The sequence below is a fragment of the Petaurus breviceps genome, unplaced genomic scaffold (assembly GCF_028583685.1).
Source record: "Petaurus breviceps papuanus isolate PSGF00001 unplaced genomic scaffold, PetGlider_PUasm1.0 470, whole genome shotgun sequence".
NCBI lineage: Eukaryota > Metazoa > Chordata > Mammalia > Diprotodontia > Petauridae > Petaurus > Petaurus breviceps.
This window is the reverse complement of record NW_027186350.1, coordinates 7,692,335-7,708,324: the sequence shown is the minus strand read 5'-3', so window position 1 is coordinate 7,708,324 and position 15,990 is coordinate 7,692,335. Positions and strand designations below refer to the sequence as shown.

At 45.6% G+C, this 15,990-nt stretch overlaps 3 protein-coding genes across 4 annotated transcripts in view; all 3 read left to right on the top strand.

The window, feature by feature from the left end:
• Window positions 1-15,990, top strand: part of EMG1 (EMG1 N1-specific pseudouridine methyltransferase) — a 370,137-nt gene that overhangs the window by 185,263 nt on the left and 168,884 nt on the right. The gene's annotated exons all lie outside the window — the stretch shown is intronic.
• The window catches only part of TPI1 (triosephosphate isomerase 1), a 204,943-nt gene that overhangs the window by 185,269 nt on the left and 3,684 nt on the right, over window positions 1-15,990 (top strand). The gene's annotated exons all lie outside the window — the stretch shown is intronic.
• On the top strand, window positions 374-15,282 carry USP5 (ubiquitin specific peptidase 5). Of its 2 annotated transcripts, none has more exons than XM_069101584.1 (20): window positions 374-575; window positions 3,796-3,921; window positions 4,232-4,298; window positions 4,509-4,639; window positions 4,800-4,945; window positions 5,248-5,432; window positions 5,996-6,090; window positions 6,576-6,769; window positions 7,585-7,656; window positions 8,213-8,300; window positions 8,439-8,564; window positions 9,004-9,157; window positions 9,507-9,681; window positions 10,225-10,313; window positions 11,585-11,707; window positions 12,326-12,469; window positions 12,761-12,906; window positions 13,101-13,254; window positions 13,604-13,688; window positions 14,494-15,282. In XM_069101584.1, exons 1-20 carry the CDS (start codon window positions 465-467, stop codon window positions 14,585-14,587), a joined length of 2,505 nt encoding a protein of 834 aa, XP_068957685.1. In that variant the 5' UTR covers window positions 374-464; the 3' UTR covers window positions 14,588-15,282. The 2 variants fall into 2 exon arrangements, with proteins under 2 accessions (XP_068957685.1, XP_068957683.1); XM_069101582.1 differs by having other exon boundaries at window positions 11,585-11,776.

Genomic DNA, 15,990 nt, shown 5'->3' with positions numbered 1-15,990 from the left:
CCTAAGGTTTCTTCCTCATTAGAAACTGCTTTTCAAATGCCGAGAAATGCTACCATCTCCTCGATTAGACCATTCCCAGTAAACGTTTCACGGGATGATTAGTTAAAACACCTGTCAATTACTTGGAAACTAGACTTGGATTGGTCAGTCGAAGGCGCGTGAGGGGGCGACAGAGGTGGCTCAGTCAGGAGAGCAAAAACTTCGCTACCGGCCTCGCAATCCTATAAGCGTTCTTTCTCTGGGGACCGAGGATTGGCTTATTCAGCTGTCAATTTCTGTAGGAGGGCTTTTCATTGGCTCCCACAGAAAGTAGGGTAGAGCAATTTTATCTAACCGCCAGGCGCGCGCGTCTCTTTTTAGTGCGCGTGCGCTCAGAGTGGTTTACGGATTGGTTGAAGTAGTAGGGGCGAGGAACCGTAGGAGTCGCGGGAGCCGTTCTGTGTGGGAGCGCTGCTGCCGGTGTCATGGCGGAGCTGAGTGAGGAGGCGCTGCTATCTGTATTACCGACTATCCGGGTCCCCAAGGCCGGAGATCGGGTTCACAAAGACGAATGCGCCTTCTCCTTCGACACACCGGTAAGCCCACTCCCCATGCCTGCGGCGAGCATCGCCTTGGTCATTCTGCCGGGGCCTGCACGACCGGGCTATCGCAAGGCACCATGGTATTCGTAGTCCTCCGCGCCCTCTTCCGCCGTTAACACAAACGAGCATAGGGACTGTAGGCGACTACCACACCCAAGGGCACCTTACTCATCCCTTCTTTTCTCTGTCCTGTGGAGCACTCTGGGGGTTGTAGTCGCCCATGCCTTTCTCTGTCATTCAAAGCCTCAGGTGCACCCTAGTCGAAGAACTACATCTCCCGAGCGGTCCTGGCGACCGGCTGGAGGGTTCTCGCTGGGCGCGTGGGGCCCATTGGGAGTGGTAGTCTAATGGGAGGTTTGCCTTTTCTCCCGTCTCTCCCTTCCCCCCTCTCCCCACACCCACCCAGGCTGCCGTGGGGGTAGCTCCGACTGTGCTCTGCTCCTTCTGCAGGTGTTGGCTCATTTTAGGGTCAGTGATGGGGAGCACTGAGTAGGAGCCTGCCACCTCGTGGGGAGGGGCTGGGATTGGATCATGAAATGCAAATGCAACTCCGACTGTGTTTCCTATCTACTGGCAAAAAAAGTCATCTTTCCTCTCTTTCCCTCCTCTTCCCCCTTCCATCCCCCCAATGACCTGTGGCTCTATTATAGCTCCTCCCCTAGAAGGAGCAGAGTAGGGTGCTGAAAGATGGTTCTCGTCTTTGGAGAGATGCAAAAGAATCTTATTCATCTCCTGCCTTGACTTAGATACTTCACAAAGCCACCACCCACACACCATGCTTCAAACTAATCACCCGGTGCCTCTTTTCCTGCAGTATTTTATTCTTAAGCAGAGATAATACAGGATCAGAAAACATTGTGCAGTGCGGTGGCAATTTAATGGTCAAAGCTTAGAATGAGAGCGCAGTAAACTGGGTGTGATCCTCCCTTTCCATGTGGCTGTTGGGCCTTACTTTGGGTTGTTCAGTCAGATGCGCTCATGCTTGGAACCAGTAAGTCAGGGTGGAAGGCCTTCCTTACATGCATCATCAGGGTTTAGGATAGCTGTTTTGGAGTTTTTTTAATCTAATGCCTTAGTGCATTGTCATCCATTGTAATTTTGTGGTCTGGAAGATCTCGGTAGTGTTGCTTCTTCTGGAGCTTGTTTTTGGTATGTGAGGGGAGAGGATTCCTCTGAATGGAGCTCTGGAGACTCCCTTTGCCTTGTGAGAGGCAGAACTTTTATTTCTAGGCCAGAAATTAAATAATGCATGGTATGGTGCTTGCCTAATATAATTGTTAGCTTTCTCCCTCTATAAATTATGGGGTGTGTCTATCTGTTTAAATGTTGTAAGTAGAAGGTAAACTCCTTGAAGGCAGGGACCGTCATTGTGTCCCCCAGTTCCTAGTGTAAGTAGCTCCTTGCACAAGGTGACACTTAAATATTATTAATGCTTGTTGCATTGGATTGATTTCATGAATTCATGGATTGGGTCGAGATTCCACTCTCAAAGACTTTTTCAGCATTTGAAAGAGGCTGATGGATATGATTTCTATTGGTGGGAGGCTCTGGTGGGTTCTTATGTTTGGACTATGCTTTAGGAAGGGAGGATGATTTTGTAGATAGGAATGCTAGAATGCTCAAGTTTCAGATTTTGAATATCTGGGACTTCCTAGTGCTTTGTGAAGTCAAAATTGGTCCAAATTCCACTATAGGATATCTAGGATATAGTTCCCTTGGTCGTACCACCCATAAGTATGAACCTCAAGTTGCCTCCAAAGAACTGGTTCCCTAGTCTATCCTGCATCCCATCCATCCTCAGAGAAACCTTTTGGGTGAAAATCAAGATTGAGTATAAGAAGAGGGAGAAGGCTCTAGAGATTTAGACTTTTTGTGTTGATACTTAATCCGGCATTCTGGAAAGCATTTTGAGACACACTCTAAAGCTTTGAAATGGAATGGACAGTCATAATTAAGTCTACATCACAAGCTTCATTTCTCTTAGAGAGGAGTGAGTCGAAAATTTTTTAAATTAGACTCTAGTTCTTGCTTATGATTATAGCATAAAATGCAAGTTTCATTTTGTTTCTTTAGCATTCCTACTGACTTCAAGTGGTATTGATTAATAAACAGTTTTTATTCATTTTGTTTCCTGTAGGGAATTCTGTAGCACTTGTTCTGGAGTGTAGCTCCTTCATGCTTTCAGATTTCTATACAATAATGTCTTTGCATTTCAAAAACAAGATAATATTTTAGGGCTTTAATGCTAATGAGGCTACTTGTAGAATTCTCCATTTGCCTTGTAACATCAGCATTCTAATGATCTACAGATTTTAATCTAGGTTGTTAAATTAGGGATAAATGATTAGTCTGGTTTGAATTTGTAGTAATTATCTTGCTCTTGACCCCTTATTATAAACTAGTTTTCCCTACACAAGACTTTGAAATTAACCACTTAAGCTATGTGTGGATTGATAAAGATGAATTGTATATAACTTCTCTATTATTTTTGTTCTAAATGACAAATAGGAATTAGAATGGATTTATATCATTTATATTTCTGTAGCCAGCCAAGTGAAGGAGAAACTTTTGTAGATGAATGTAATAATTATAATCGAATATCTAAGCACAGAAATAACAGAGTAAGCTGAATTTTTTTCTTAATAAAGAACATAATGTTAGCAGCGTTTTAAAAAAATGTGATAATCATTTTTCCCAGGAAACGGTATTTTGGTCCATATTGATTCTTATCCTTCTAAATTTTTATCTTCAGTGTGTGTATATATATATATGTGTTCATGTATTGATAAGTATTTTTGTTTCTATGTTTACTTTTTATAATGTACTTTGATATCTTTTGGTGCTTCCCTCTTTTCTTTCAAATCCAGTGTTTTGTCTCATTCTACAATATGTTAAAATGCACTGTATTATTTTGAAGTCAAAGGATGTATTAAAACATTCAGAGATTAAGACTTGAAAAAGGATATTCTTTATCTTTTATTTCAAGTACTAATCTTTGTAGGTTTATTTAAGTGAACAATTGTGGGGTTTTTTGGTATGTGACAGCTTTGGGTTACTATTTAAAAACCAACCCCTCCTCATGTCTGTCTGACATAGATCTAAAAATAGCATGGTTCAGTTAAATAATGTTAGAATCTTAATATGGATCCCATCCTTTTGGTGAACCTGTCTGACCAGCTTTCACCTGCCTTTTTTCCTATCTCCTATCTCTCAGGAGTCCGAGGGTGGTCTCTACATTTGCATGAATACCTTTCTGGGCTTTGGGAAGCAGTATGTTGAGAGGCACTACTGCAGAACTGGCCAGCGGGTCTACCTTCACCTCCAAAGGACCCGACGTCCGGTAAGGTGGCTGGGGATGAGCTGGGGAGCATATTCATGTTAGGCACATTCCAAATGGAACTTGGAGAACACAGAGCTTAGCATTTTGAATTGTTTTCAGTGGTCTGTTATCGTTGCAGTATTTGCTAGATTTATCCTGTTTCTCAGGGCTTTTTCTTTTAACGCATTTTCATTCAGTACATTTTTCCCTGCAACATTCCATTGTTTTCTCCCATCTCGGTTCAGTTCTTTCCTTAGATTTTCTCCAACATACTGTATTTATTCCTATGGCCCTGGCATTCATTGACCCTGTCCTCCCTGCCTCATTCTAGAAAGAAGATGATACCACTTCAGGTACTGGAGATCCCCCTAGGAAGAAGCCTACTCGCCTTGCTATTGGTGAGCATTCTGCACAGCACCATTCCCTTGTTCTTTTTCTTCTCGTTGCCATGAGGACGGCCCCCAAGGAAGGGGCCCTGATCTGAGGTCCACTCAGTTTTGGAGGAGGTGAAAATTCAGCAGGTGGGGAGGGCCAGGGATCTAGGCACCTCTGGGTCACCAAGCCTCAGCTATTGCCCTGTTTGCCTTCTCCTCCTTCTTGCCTACCAGGTGTGGAAGGCGGGTTTGACATCACAGAGAAGTTTGAATATGATGAGGATGTGAAGATTGTCATTTTACCAGACTACTTGGAGATTGCCCGAGATGGGCTGGGAGGGCTGCCTGAGATGGCCAGAGACCGGGTATGGACATCCCTCCCCACCTTGGCAACAGAGAGCCCAAGGCTGGTGGGAAATAGGAGGGACTGGGGAAGGCTGCTGGAGGAACAAAGGTAGAACAGTGTCTAGAGCTAGGCATCCAGTTCTGCCTCTGACGTCAGTGCCCTTCTATCTGCTCTCTCAGATCACCAGTGCAGTGGAGGCCCTGCTGTCAGCAGACTCTGCCTCACGGAAACAGGAGGTACAGGCTTGGGATGGGGAGGTGCGGCAAGTCTCCAAGCACGCCTTCAATCTCAAGCAGCTGGAGAATCCTGCCCGAATCCCTCCCTGGTGAGACCTAGCCCTGTGGCTTCCACAGACAGCATAGCTAGTGTCTCAGTTGGGAAAGAAAGGGCACTCCTCCCGGTTTGGATTTGGTAGGGAGAAAGAGTTAGGGGAGAGGGGTCAGCTGTGGTAAAGAGGGGAGATCATGGGCAAATAAATGTCCTGTTTAAGCCCCTTGTCATCTTCGTATGAATACATATTTGGGAACACAGGAAGGAATTATGTTGATGGTAGGAAGATTTGGACTGCCACATCCCTTTTATGGTTTCATAGGGAAGGCTAACCTTTTCCCTGTTTTGTTTTGGCAGTGGCTGGAAGTGTTCCAAGTGTGATATGCGGGAAAACCTGTGGCTCAACATGACAGATGGTTCCATACTCTGTGGTCGTCGATACTTTGATGGCAGTGGGGGCAATAACCATGCAGTGGAACATTATAAGGAAACTGGGTATCCATTGGCAGTTAAGCTGGGCACCATCACACCTGATGGTGCAGGTATGGTGCCTCTACCTTCCCCTTATATAGGTCTTCAACTTCCTTTAGCTTAGATATCCATTTCTTCAGGAAATGGTATTGGGGGCTCAGGTGGGCCTCACATGCAGATACTGGCTGCCCTTCATGCCTGGAACACTTTTCCTTTCTCTTCTCGACCTCTTGGCTTCCCTGGATTCCTTCAGGTCTCAGCTAAAATTCCAGCTTCTACAAGAGGCCTTTCTCAGTCCGCCTTAATGATAATACCTTCTCTCGAGATTATTTTCAAATAATCTTCATATATCTTGTTTATAAATAGTTGTTTGCATGTTTTCTCCCCCATTAGATTGTGACCTCCTTGAAGTCAGGGACCATTTTTGCTTTTCTTTTTAACCCCAGCTCTTAGCGCAGGGCATATAAAAAACATTTAATAAATTTTTGTCCAGTTAACTTGAGATTTTGAGAGAGAGGGTGGCCTGAATAAGTTTTATCATTCAGTCCCATGAGGGTTTCCTTTTTGGAATTAGAGGAACTGGGATCAGACCTAATCTCCCCATAAACAACATTATTCTTTCCCCGGTGCCTAGATGTTTATTCATATGATGAAGATGATATGGTCCTGGATCCTAATCTGGCAGAACACCTCTCTCATTTTGGCATTGACATGCTGAAGATGCAGAAGGTGAGCAAGTTGTTTCCAACAGCTTCCTTCCTTCACATCACCCCCACTTCTCTCAAGAGTTTGCAGCCGCAGGGAGGCCTGGAAATTAGGTCCTGGGGCAACGCTGGGCTTGAGCATTGGCCCCAAGCATCTGGTCTTTTTTGGCTGTCACTGAAAGTGCTTTGAGGACGACCATCTCCGCTGCCTGGGAAGGGTTTGTGATTTCCCATTAAGAACTTTGGTCTAGAATCAGAACCTTTTTTTTTTTTTTATTCCTTGATTCACAGTGAGGCTAGATGACTGTCATGGATTTTTATACCATGTAAAGAGCTGGATGAGATGGATTATCTCTAAGATGCTGTGATTTAACAGATGTTTGTGAGTTCACACTGTATGTGTAGCACTATGTTATGTGCTGTAGTTGGCACAAAGAGGCATAACATGCAGTTAAGTTAAACCTGAGGAGATCACGTGTCCCAAACCTGACTTGCCCATTCCCACCCCAGACAGACAAAACAATGACAGAGCTGGAGATAGACATGAACCAGCGGATTGGCGAATGGGAGCTGATCCAGGAGTCCAGTGTGCAGCTCAAGCCCCTCTATGGCCCCAGTTACACCGGCATCCGAAACTTAGGCAATAGCTGTTACCTCAACTCTGTGGTTCAAGTGCTCTTCAGCATCCCTGACTTCCAAAAGAAGTGAGTGTTTTCTTCCCCCAACTTTATTTGGCCATTTTGCTTAAGGGCTCTGGACATAAGCATCTCTCATCTTCCATTTCACGACCTTCTTGATTCTCTCCTTCTCATATTATCCTCAACCCCCTGCACTGCTTTGCATTATATCCAAATTACAGAATGGTTCCTCAGAAGCTTACTGTGACTCTGTAGGCCTCAGACATTACAAAGGGATAGAATTGAATAACATGGGTAACAGCCCTCAAACCTATATAACCCCTCCATATAATTCCTCTCTTAAGCTTTTGTGCTTAAGCAACAGAACCCAGTCTCTTATTTGCCCTATGTAGGACTTAGTCTGAAATTGTATTATCTGACAAACCGCACCATTTGGCCAGCAAGGTATGAAAGGGTTGAGTTGCTATGAGATGAAATGTTAAGACAAAATCCTTGGCCTTGAATTTACAATTTAATTTGGAAGAGAGGACATGCAAGAAAAACCGTTAGAAAACATTTATAATGAAGCATACCAACAAATACAGATTAATATTGTATAAATTCTATATATAGATTCCTAACCCGAAACCTGCTTTTCCCCCCTTCTCTTTCAAAAGGGATTCCAGAGAGCCACCTTGTATTGAGAGACTAGGAAGGCCCATCCTATCCTGCTAGGCAGTTTTTCTGGACTCCAAGGTCCATTCTCATTTGGGGTAGAGTTCCTTCTGAATATCTCTTTTCCTTGGACTACTCTCATAGTTTTCTCTAGTTCACTGGTAACACTAATCTTCCCCTTAGTTTGATCTGGACTGGAGGGTTGTAAACATTCTCTTGGCCCCTAGGTACGTGGACAAGTTGGAGAAGATCTTCCAGAATGCGCCGTCGGACCCCACCCAGGACTTCAGCACCCAGGTGTATGTGACTAAGCCCTGAAGTGAAGGGGATGGAAAGAATCTGGGTATAGATTTTTGCCATGACTCCTGTGGACTGAGTGAAGTGGTGGGGGTCCCAGGGGAGGTGGAGGAAGTTTACCATTGTTTGTTTGCCTCTTGGAGGTATCCTGAGTTGACAGCGTTCTTGCTTAGACCAATAGCAGGGAGCCAAGGAGAAGGATAGCTTGTATTCACTTGGGACGTAACATTTTCCTTATAATGTTCCAGTGAATTAGGTAGGGCAGATATTATCATCTCCATTTTACAGCTTAGGGAGGTTGAGTGACTTGCCCTTGCTCACACAGCCACTGGGAGTAGAGGAACTCATCCTTGTATCTTCTGGGGTTTAGGGTTTGTGTTCTTTTCCCTGCCTCTTTTAAGGTTTTCAGAGCCTTGGAGTAAAGTGCCCAAGGAGGGTGGTGTGTGTATGTTGGAGGCACACTGCAAAGGTCAGGAACTTGCAGTTAGTATGGTAGTAGTGGCACCTAGGCTGGAGACTCATTTGGGAGCTTGTGTTGACTCTTGAACATTATCTTAGAGCCAAGTTGGGCCATGGCCTTCTCTCAGGGGAGTACTCCAAGCCCGCACCAGAATCTGGAGATGGGGAACAGGTGCCAGAGCAAAAGGTGAGGGGTTTTTTTTTGTTTTTTTTTTAACCTTTGGTTGATCTGTTTCTAGAATTGAGGGAGAGTCTATGGGAAATTCTCAATAAGAAGGATAGTAAACCTTGAGCACCAACTGAACTACTTTTCTGCTCCCTCCAGGGAATTCAAGATGGCATTGCCCCTCGAATGTTCAAGTCCCTCATTGGCAAAGGCCATCCAGAGTTCTCCACCAACCGGCAGCAGGATGCCCAGGAGTTCTTCCTTCATTTCATAAATATGGTTGAGGTAAAAGGGGGACTCTTGACCTGAAGAAGGGAGGAAAATAAGCAGAGGGTGGGAAAGGCAACCCTTCTCCAGGACTATTTGACTCTTTTTTCTTATTTCTTCCTCTATCAGTCATTCTAATCCCCTTAACTTGGGAGTACTACTTGCGTCCAGAGCACCTGAGGAAAAGTGAAGGGAATGCATGGTTCCCTAACATCAGGGACCTTATAGCCAAATTGGCAAGAGATCCCATTTACAAAAAAAAACCCAAATGACAGCAAACCAACAACCACCACCAGATTCTTTCCAGTGTTGGTTGGTGGGGTTTACTAGGGAAAATTCCCATTTCACCCTTGTGTCACTGAAGGCCTTGGTGGGCTTCCCTTTCCTCTCTAGGCCCTCATTCCCTATCTTGGATCCCTCAATCCTTCCTCCTCCCTGCCTTCCCATTTCCCTTCAGAGGAATTGCCGAAGTTCAGAAAATCCAAATGAAGTATTCCGATTCCTGGTGGAAGAGAAGATCAAGTGCCTGGCCACAGAGAAGGTCAAGTACACCCAGCGAGTGGACTATATCATGCAGCTGCCTGTACCCATGGATGCAGCCCTTAACAAAGGTTGGGGTTGGCAGTAACAATACAAATGAAGTAGACCCACCTGGAGGCTTGAGCTCTCCATGTCCCCGGGATGAGAGGAGGAGCGATGTTAGTCCCATGCTTTGGGGCAGCCGGGCTGTGCAGGTGGTCATCTGAGGGTGGGGTCATTTCAGGTCAGGCATGATTAACCTTCTATAATATTCTGCTCAGGCTCTGATAGAAGGCAGGAGGAGTTCCAGTGTCCTCCATTGTTCTTCCTTGGGTCATTAAGCTTTGGTGGAGTGGAGCCAGAATAGGCGCTGAGTGGGACGTGCCAGGAGAGGGAAGTAGAAATGAGCTGACGGGAACAGCTTTGATTTTGTGCCCCCAGAGGAGCTTTTGGAGTATGAGGAGAAGAAACGCCAAGCAGAAGAGGAGAAGCAGCCTCTGCCAGAGCTGGTTCGGGCCCAGGTGCCTTTTAGTTCCTGTCTGGAGGCATTTGGGGTCCCTGAGCAGGTGGATGACTTCTGGAGTACAGCCCTGCAAGCTAAATCTGTAGCTGTAAAGTAAGTCCCTTTTGTATTGGGCCTGTCCATACAGTGCTTAGAGCCCTGCTCTAGGACCCCATCCCATCCTCCATGGCTGGGATTTCACTTCACAACCAGTTGGGATTGGTAGTTTCTTAAACTTCAAGCATGAAGTGCTTGCACGCACCTGTATATACACCAAGTTAGGCTTTCGCAGCACTGCTTTCTCACAGAAACAGAATTCAGGGAAAAAGCCATCTTGATTCTTAGCAAGTCACCTTGAGCTCAGCCATATGGATCAACACTTTGGGTTCATGAAAAGAACTGGGCTGCTGCAGGCCAGTACAAATTTCAGAATGTTACTGCTACATTATTATTCACTGCCCATAGCCCCAACATGGCCCTACTTTAGGATTTTGCTACTCTGCCTTCAGAAACATTAGCAGCTTTCTTGAAGGAAGGCATTTTGTAAGGCAGTAGCCCTCTTGCCCAAGAAGAGCTGAACTTCAGAGAAAGAATGTCCCAGGAATAGGAAAGGGAAAGCCTGGGATTCCTCGTGTATAAGGCCTTTCTCTTCCTCAGGACAACACGATTTGCCTCATTCCCTGACTACCTGGTCATCCAGATCAAGAAGTTTACCTTTGGCTTGGACTGGGTGCCCAAAAAGCTAGGTATGCACCCTTGTCCAATCTAGCCAGTGTGTCACTTGGTTTTGCTTAGCTCTGTTGTGAAGAAGGGCCTCAGTTGGTGGTGGGAAGTGATAGCAATGTTTGGTTTTTTGTTTGTTTTTTTAAAAGGACATCAGTAAGACATTTTTAAGTGCAGGTAGAACAACTAAAAATATATTTTTTTAAAAATCCCTAGATACGGAGTCTAGGATGATGGGATCATGAGGGTTAAGAGAAAATGATGGCATGATACAGTTTTAAAGCTGGAAAAGCCCTTAAAGATATAGAATGTGTCTGGAGGAAGGCTGCCAAAGTGAAGGGCAGAGCTAGAATAAAGAGATAAAAGAGATAGGCAGCTGTTGTAGGGCACAAGTGTGGGAGAGGGAGGTAAGGAACACACTATAAGAAGATAGATTTAGGACTGGAAGGGACATTAAGAGATCATCAAATCCAACCCCCGTCATTTTGCAGATGAGGAAACTTGATCAGAGATAGAAAAGGGCTTGCTCAAGGTCACAAATAGTAAGTAGCATTTGAAGATTTGAACCCAGATTTTCTGACACCCTGATGCCTGTCTCTTAATATTTACTTTAAAAAAAAAATTCTTGTGAAAAGTCAGCTGGGCTAAAGGAAAGGCTCAGAGGTTCCTGCTGGACAAAGCAGAGGGAGGGTTCAGTTTCCACATTTTGTATAAGGAGCACCAAGCCCTGGTCATTGTTGTGGTGAAGCAGCCAGCTGTCATGTTTTATGAAGAATGGCTGAAGGGGCTGGGAGTCATCATCTAGGAAGAGAATGAAATGCATCTTCGTGTTCTAGAAGGCTGATCCAAAATTATGATCAGTAGGTGGAAATTATAGGGAGGCAGGTAAGGAAAGATTCCCAACAGAGAGCTGTCAGTAACTTTATAGAAGTTAGGCACTCCCTTGTCCCTACAGATGTTTGGGTATTATGGGATGGTTTAACCAGATAACCTCACAGATCCTTTCCAGTGTTTAAACTTATATAATTCTATTCCATATCTTTCATTTCATAGATAACCTTTCTCTGAGCGTCTGTCCCCTTAACTAACTACCATTTAGTGAAAGAACAAGGAGGAAAATGCAGGGCCGATTCCAGGGCTTTTTCCACAATACTGTGCTTTGGTGGTTCACTTTAATTTGGTCCTTTTCTAGAAGTAGTTCCAGTGTTTGGGTAAACACTTGAGTTCCCCAAAGGACTTGTTGAGGCTAACCTGATGGGAGCTTGGAAGTTATTCACCTCCTTCATGGTTACAGATGTATCCATTGAGATGCCCGAGGAGCTGGATATCTCACAGCTTCGGGGGGCAGGCCTGCAGCCTGGAGAGGAAGAGCTACCTGACATTGCTCCACCCTTGGTCACCCCAGATGAACCCAAAGGTAGCCTTGGTTTCTATGGAAACGAAGATGAAGACTCCTTCTGCTCCCCTCACTTCTCCTCTCCGACATGTTAGTGATTCTTCTTCCTGCCTGTCTTTCTTTACCTTGCTGATGGGTGGGGAAGGGGGGCTGTACCCCTTCCTGGCCCTTTCTTCCTCTTTGTACTTTGCCTGTCAGTCTTCCCTTTTACATTCCCTTTTCCCCACATGTTAAAGAACCCCTTACATAGGTTCTTTTTGGGGAGGTGGAGATACCCCAGATCTCCCATTCATACCTTTCGGATGAATGGAAGTCTGTCTTATTAGTTGTATGCACCCAGTGTCCCTGTTTTGAAAAGATGTAGGAGGATGTAGTCATGGTCCAAAAATGGGGATCCCCTGTGTGGTTGGGCACAGAGGGATGGAAGTGGGGGTGTGAGTCACCTTGATTTCTTTTCCTGTTGGGTTTATTGAACCCACCATAGATTGGTGAGATTTTTCAAGTTTAGGGGAAGGGTACTGGGAGGGTAAGAGAAGGTGGGGTAGGGTGGGAGGAGAATGAAGTAAGATCTGGGAGGTTGGAGGGCAGGCAGTGTTCAGGGAGCTAGATGATACCTTGTCTGTCTCCTACCCTCCACAGCACCCATGTTGGATGAATCTGTTATCATTCAGCTGGTGGAGATGGGCTTCCCCATGGATGCCTGCCGCAAAGCTGTCTACTACACTGGCAATAGTGGAGCTGAAGCTGCTATGAACTGGGTCATGTCTCATATGGACGATCCAGGTATGGAGGAGGGTCTAGAAGATGAGGGGTTGAGGAGCAGGGATTCTTTTTTTTTTTTTTGCTTTTGGAGGGGAAATGGGGGTAAGTTACTTTGCCCAAGGTTACATGGCTAGTTTTGGGGGGGGGGGGGGGGGGGAGGGGGGAGAGTGTTAAGTGTCTGAAGCCAGAACCGAACTTGGGTCCTCCTGACTCTGGGGCTGGTGCTTTACTCACTGCGCCACCTAGCCGCCCTGAGAGGCAGGGATTCTTGACCCATTCCACACCTCAACCCTATACCCTATATCCCCACAGACTTTGCAAACCCACTTGTCCTGCCTGGCTCTAGTGGTCCTGGCTCTACCAGCACAGTGGCTGATCCCCCATCAGAAGATTGTGTGGCTACTATTGTCTCCATGGGCTTCTCCCGGGACCAGGCCATGAAAGCACTTCGGGCTACGGTACAGGCTGAGGAGTTCAGTGGTGTGGAGGTAGAAGTAGAGAAGGGGGAATGTGGAAAGGGTAGATACACCATGGATGAAATTATTTGTACCTAGAGAACTCGTAGAGTTTTGTCTGCTCTCTCAGTATCCTACTTAAGATATAATCCTTGCCATGTAATTTTGGAAAAAACCTTACCTTTTTTCTCTTCCAGAACAACAATCTTGAACGGGCCGTGGACTGGATTTTTAGCCACATTGATGACCTGGATGCAGAAGCTGCTATGGACATTTCAGAGGGGCGCTCAGCTGCAGATTCCATCTCAGAGTCTGTGCCTGTGGGGCCCAAAGTCCGAGATGGTCCCGGAAGTGAGTATCACTGAGGGAAAAAGCAAGGCTGTGTTGTTTGTCTAAGATTGGCCTCTAGTGTCCACCCCAGAACTCACCACTAGAAACTCTCCTTTTTGGGGGGTTAAAAGTTCCTTCAGAAGTTAAGCCTCTCTTTAAGATTGAGAGTTGATGGGTTGGAAATTAATTTATTCCTAGTTCCTTCACATGGGTCTGTGACAGACCTTCCTATAAATTATGTATTGATTTTGAACCTTGTGGATGATCGGTCACAGGAAATAGGTCTTGGGGAGTATGTCTCTGGGATTCCTCCCTTATTCTTCCTTCTGATTCTTTCCTTATTATTTCTCCTCAAATTCTCCTTCCCTAGAGTATCAGCTGTTTGCCTTCATCAGTCACATGGGCACCTCTACCATGTGTGGTCACTATGTCTGCCATATCAAGAAGGAGGGCAGGTGAGACGCTGATTGGGGGTCAGGGCGTAGGGGTGGTTTAGAAAAAGGATAGGAGGAGATCATCTATTTAGATGGAAGGAGGGAAAGTTGATAGTGCTAGGGATGGAAGAAAATGCCCCAAATAAAAGAACATTAATGAAACAATTAAAAAAGGCATAGCTGAAAGTTCAGAAGGGGCACTGAAACAAGGGCACTTTTGCTACTATGATGTTAAATCTAAGTATGTGCATGAATTTCATATCCAGTCCTCTTCTTTGAACAGAAATGTTTGGTTTTTGTTGTTGTTTTTTTTTTTATTTTTTTAAGCAATCGGGGTTAAGTAACTTGCTCAAGGTTACACGACCAGGTGTTTCTGGGTGGGTGCTAAGTGTCTGAGCCCGGGATTCAATCTCCAGGTCTTCTCAACACTGGAGCCGGTACTCTCACTCGCTGTGCTACCTGGCCGCCCCTTTGTTGGTGTTTTTAATTGATCGTAATAAAAGAAGAGGAGGGAAAATAGGGTTGTGAGTTTGGCATTATCAGAAAATCCTAGAGCTGGGAGATCATTTGTATGGGAGAGCCAAGGGCAGAAGGTTATTTATAAAGCAGGAATGCTTTGTAATGACATCTGTAGACTCTGGCTGTGGAGCTGTGGTTGTTGGAAATAGTCAAATCTGGTCATAAGTAGGCAGAGAAAGTTGGAGATTGCTGTACAGTTTATCTAGGCTCATTTCTACTAGTGACTCCCTTGTGATGGCTCAGAAACTGAATTGATACAGCACTGGGACCGCAATTCACTCATGTTCTTTTCCTTCTTTTCCACTAGGTGGGTTATCTACAATGACCAGAAAGTATGTGCCTCAGAGAAGCCACCCAAGGACCTGGGCTATATTTACTTCTACCAGAGAATGGCCAGCTAAGAGCCTGCACTCTGCCTCATTTCTTCCTGAAAATGGAGGCCAGGCAGCAGTGGCATCACAGACTAACTGGCATGAGGAGGGGCTGGACAGAGAAGGAACCCCGATTTTCCTCCTCGATCCCCTTCTCTTCCTATCCCTTAAAGCACACTGGAGGCCTTGAGGGACTGGCTGAGTTAAGGGGAAAGCTGGAATGCAGAGGCCTACCCCCCACAGACTTAGTGGGGGCGAGGGGAGGGGAGGAATGGACCTTCTGTCTATAATGAGATCTCTTCAATTTTCCCCTTCAGTTCCCCTTCCCTCTTCCACACCCTTTACCACTCAGCTTTTGATTCTCAGTGTAACCTTGCTCAGGCCCTTCAAGGAAGAGAGAATATGAGAGAGAGTGAATGAGAGAGAAAGGGAGAGTGAAAGAGCTTACAGGCGTGTGTGTGTGTGTGTGTGTGTGTGTGTGTGGCTTTGTGCATCACGGTTCAGGGATGGGGCAATTCTTTGTCTCTCTCTTTACACTCCATTTCCTCCCCTCCCCCCTTTTCCCTGTATTCCATCTTTGTGTTCCTTCCCTCCTGGGTAGGGTAAGGAAAAGTGGGAAGATATTGGGGGATTCTCCCCATTCCTTTGCTACCAGTCTTTACCCACACCCCTCTCCTCTAGAAAATGCCAAAACAACGGATGTGAATAAAAGTCTAAAGGGTGAATTGTGGTGACATCAATTTGGGAACTGGCTTCTTGCCACCTTTTGAGGACCTGAGAAAGAAGCCGTCTTAGAAAGTAACCGCCCTTATTGTCCATGTTATACTGGCTTCCAAATGGCCAGTGGGCTTTTTTATGAAGGTTCCCAGCCTCATTCCACAGAGAACACACTCCAATATAATCCCTTCATGTTACTGTGTCCAAGAATGAAAAATTAGTGTCAGGATGAAGCCATGGAATGAATGAAAGAAAAGTGGGGCTAATGGGACTGAGGGTACTTACCAAAGCTGCCTCCACTGATACACTGAGCCTGGTCAGCCTATTGCTAGGCACTAAGCTAAGGTCTGGCAGCAATCCTTCCCTCAAGGCCTTTGTTGCATGGCACCCTTTATATGATCTGCTGGTGAGGGCAGAGCTGAGCTTGGCCATGTGCTAGCTAGAGGAAGGAGCTATGGCAGACCTCTCAGCCATCAGGTCCCAGGAATTTACTGAGAAGAATTTGGTACTATAGGCACTGGAGTCATCTTGGCTTCTTGAAAGTAAACATCCAATTTCTACAAGCTGTAGACAACAAGGGTGCCGCCAGCTAAGGAAGTGTAGTTTGTCCTCTGGCCCTCAGCTGTCTTTGCAAAGATGCAGATAGAATGGAATGTGACAGTGGGTAAGTCACTTCACCTTTCTGGGCTTCAGTTTACCCTTCTGTAAAATGCGGT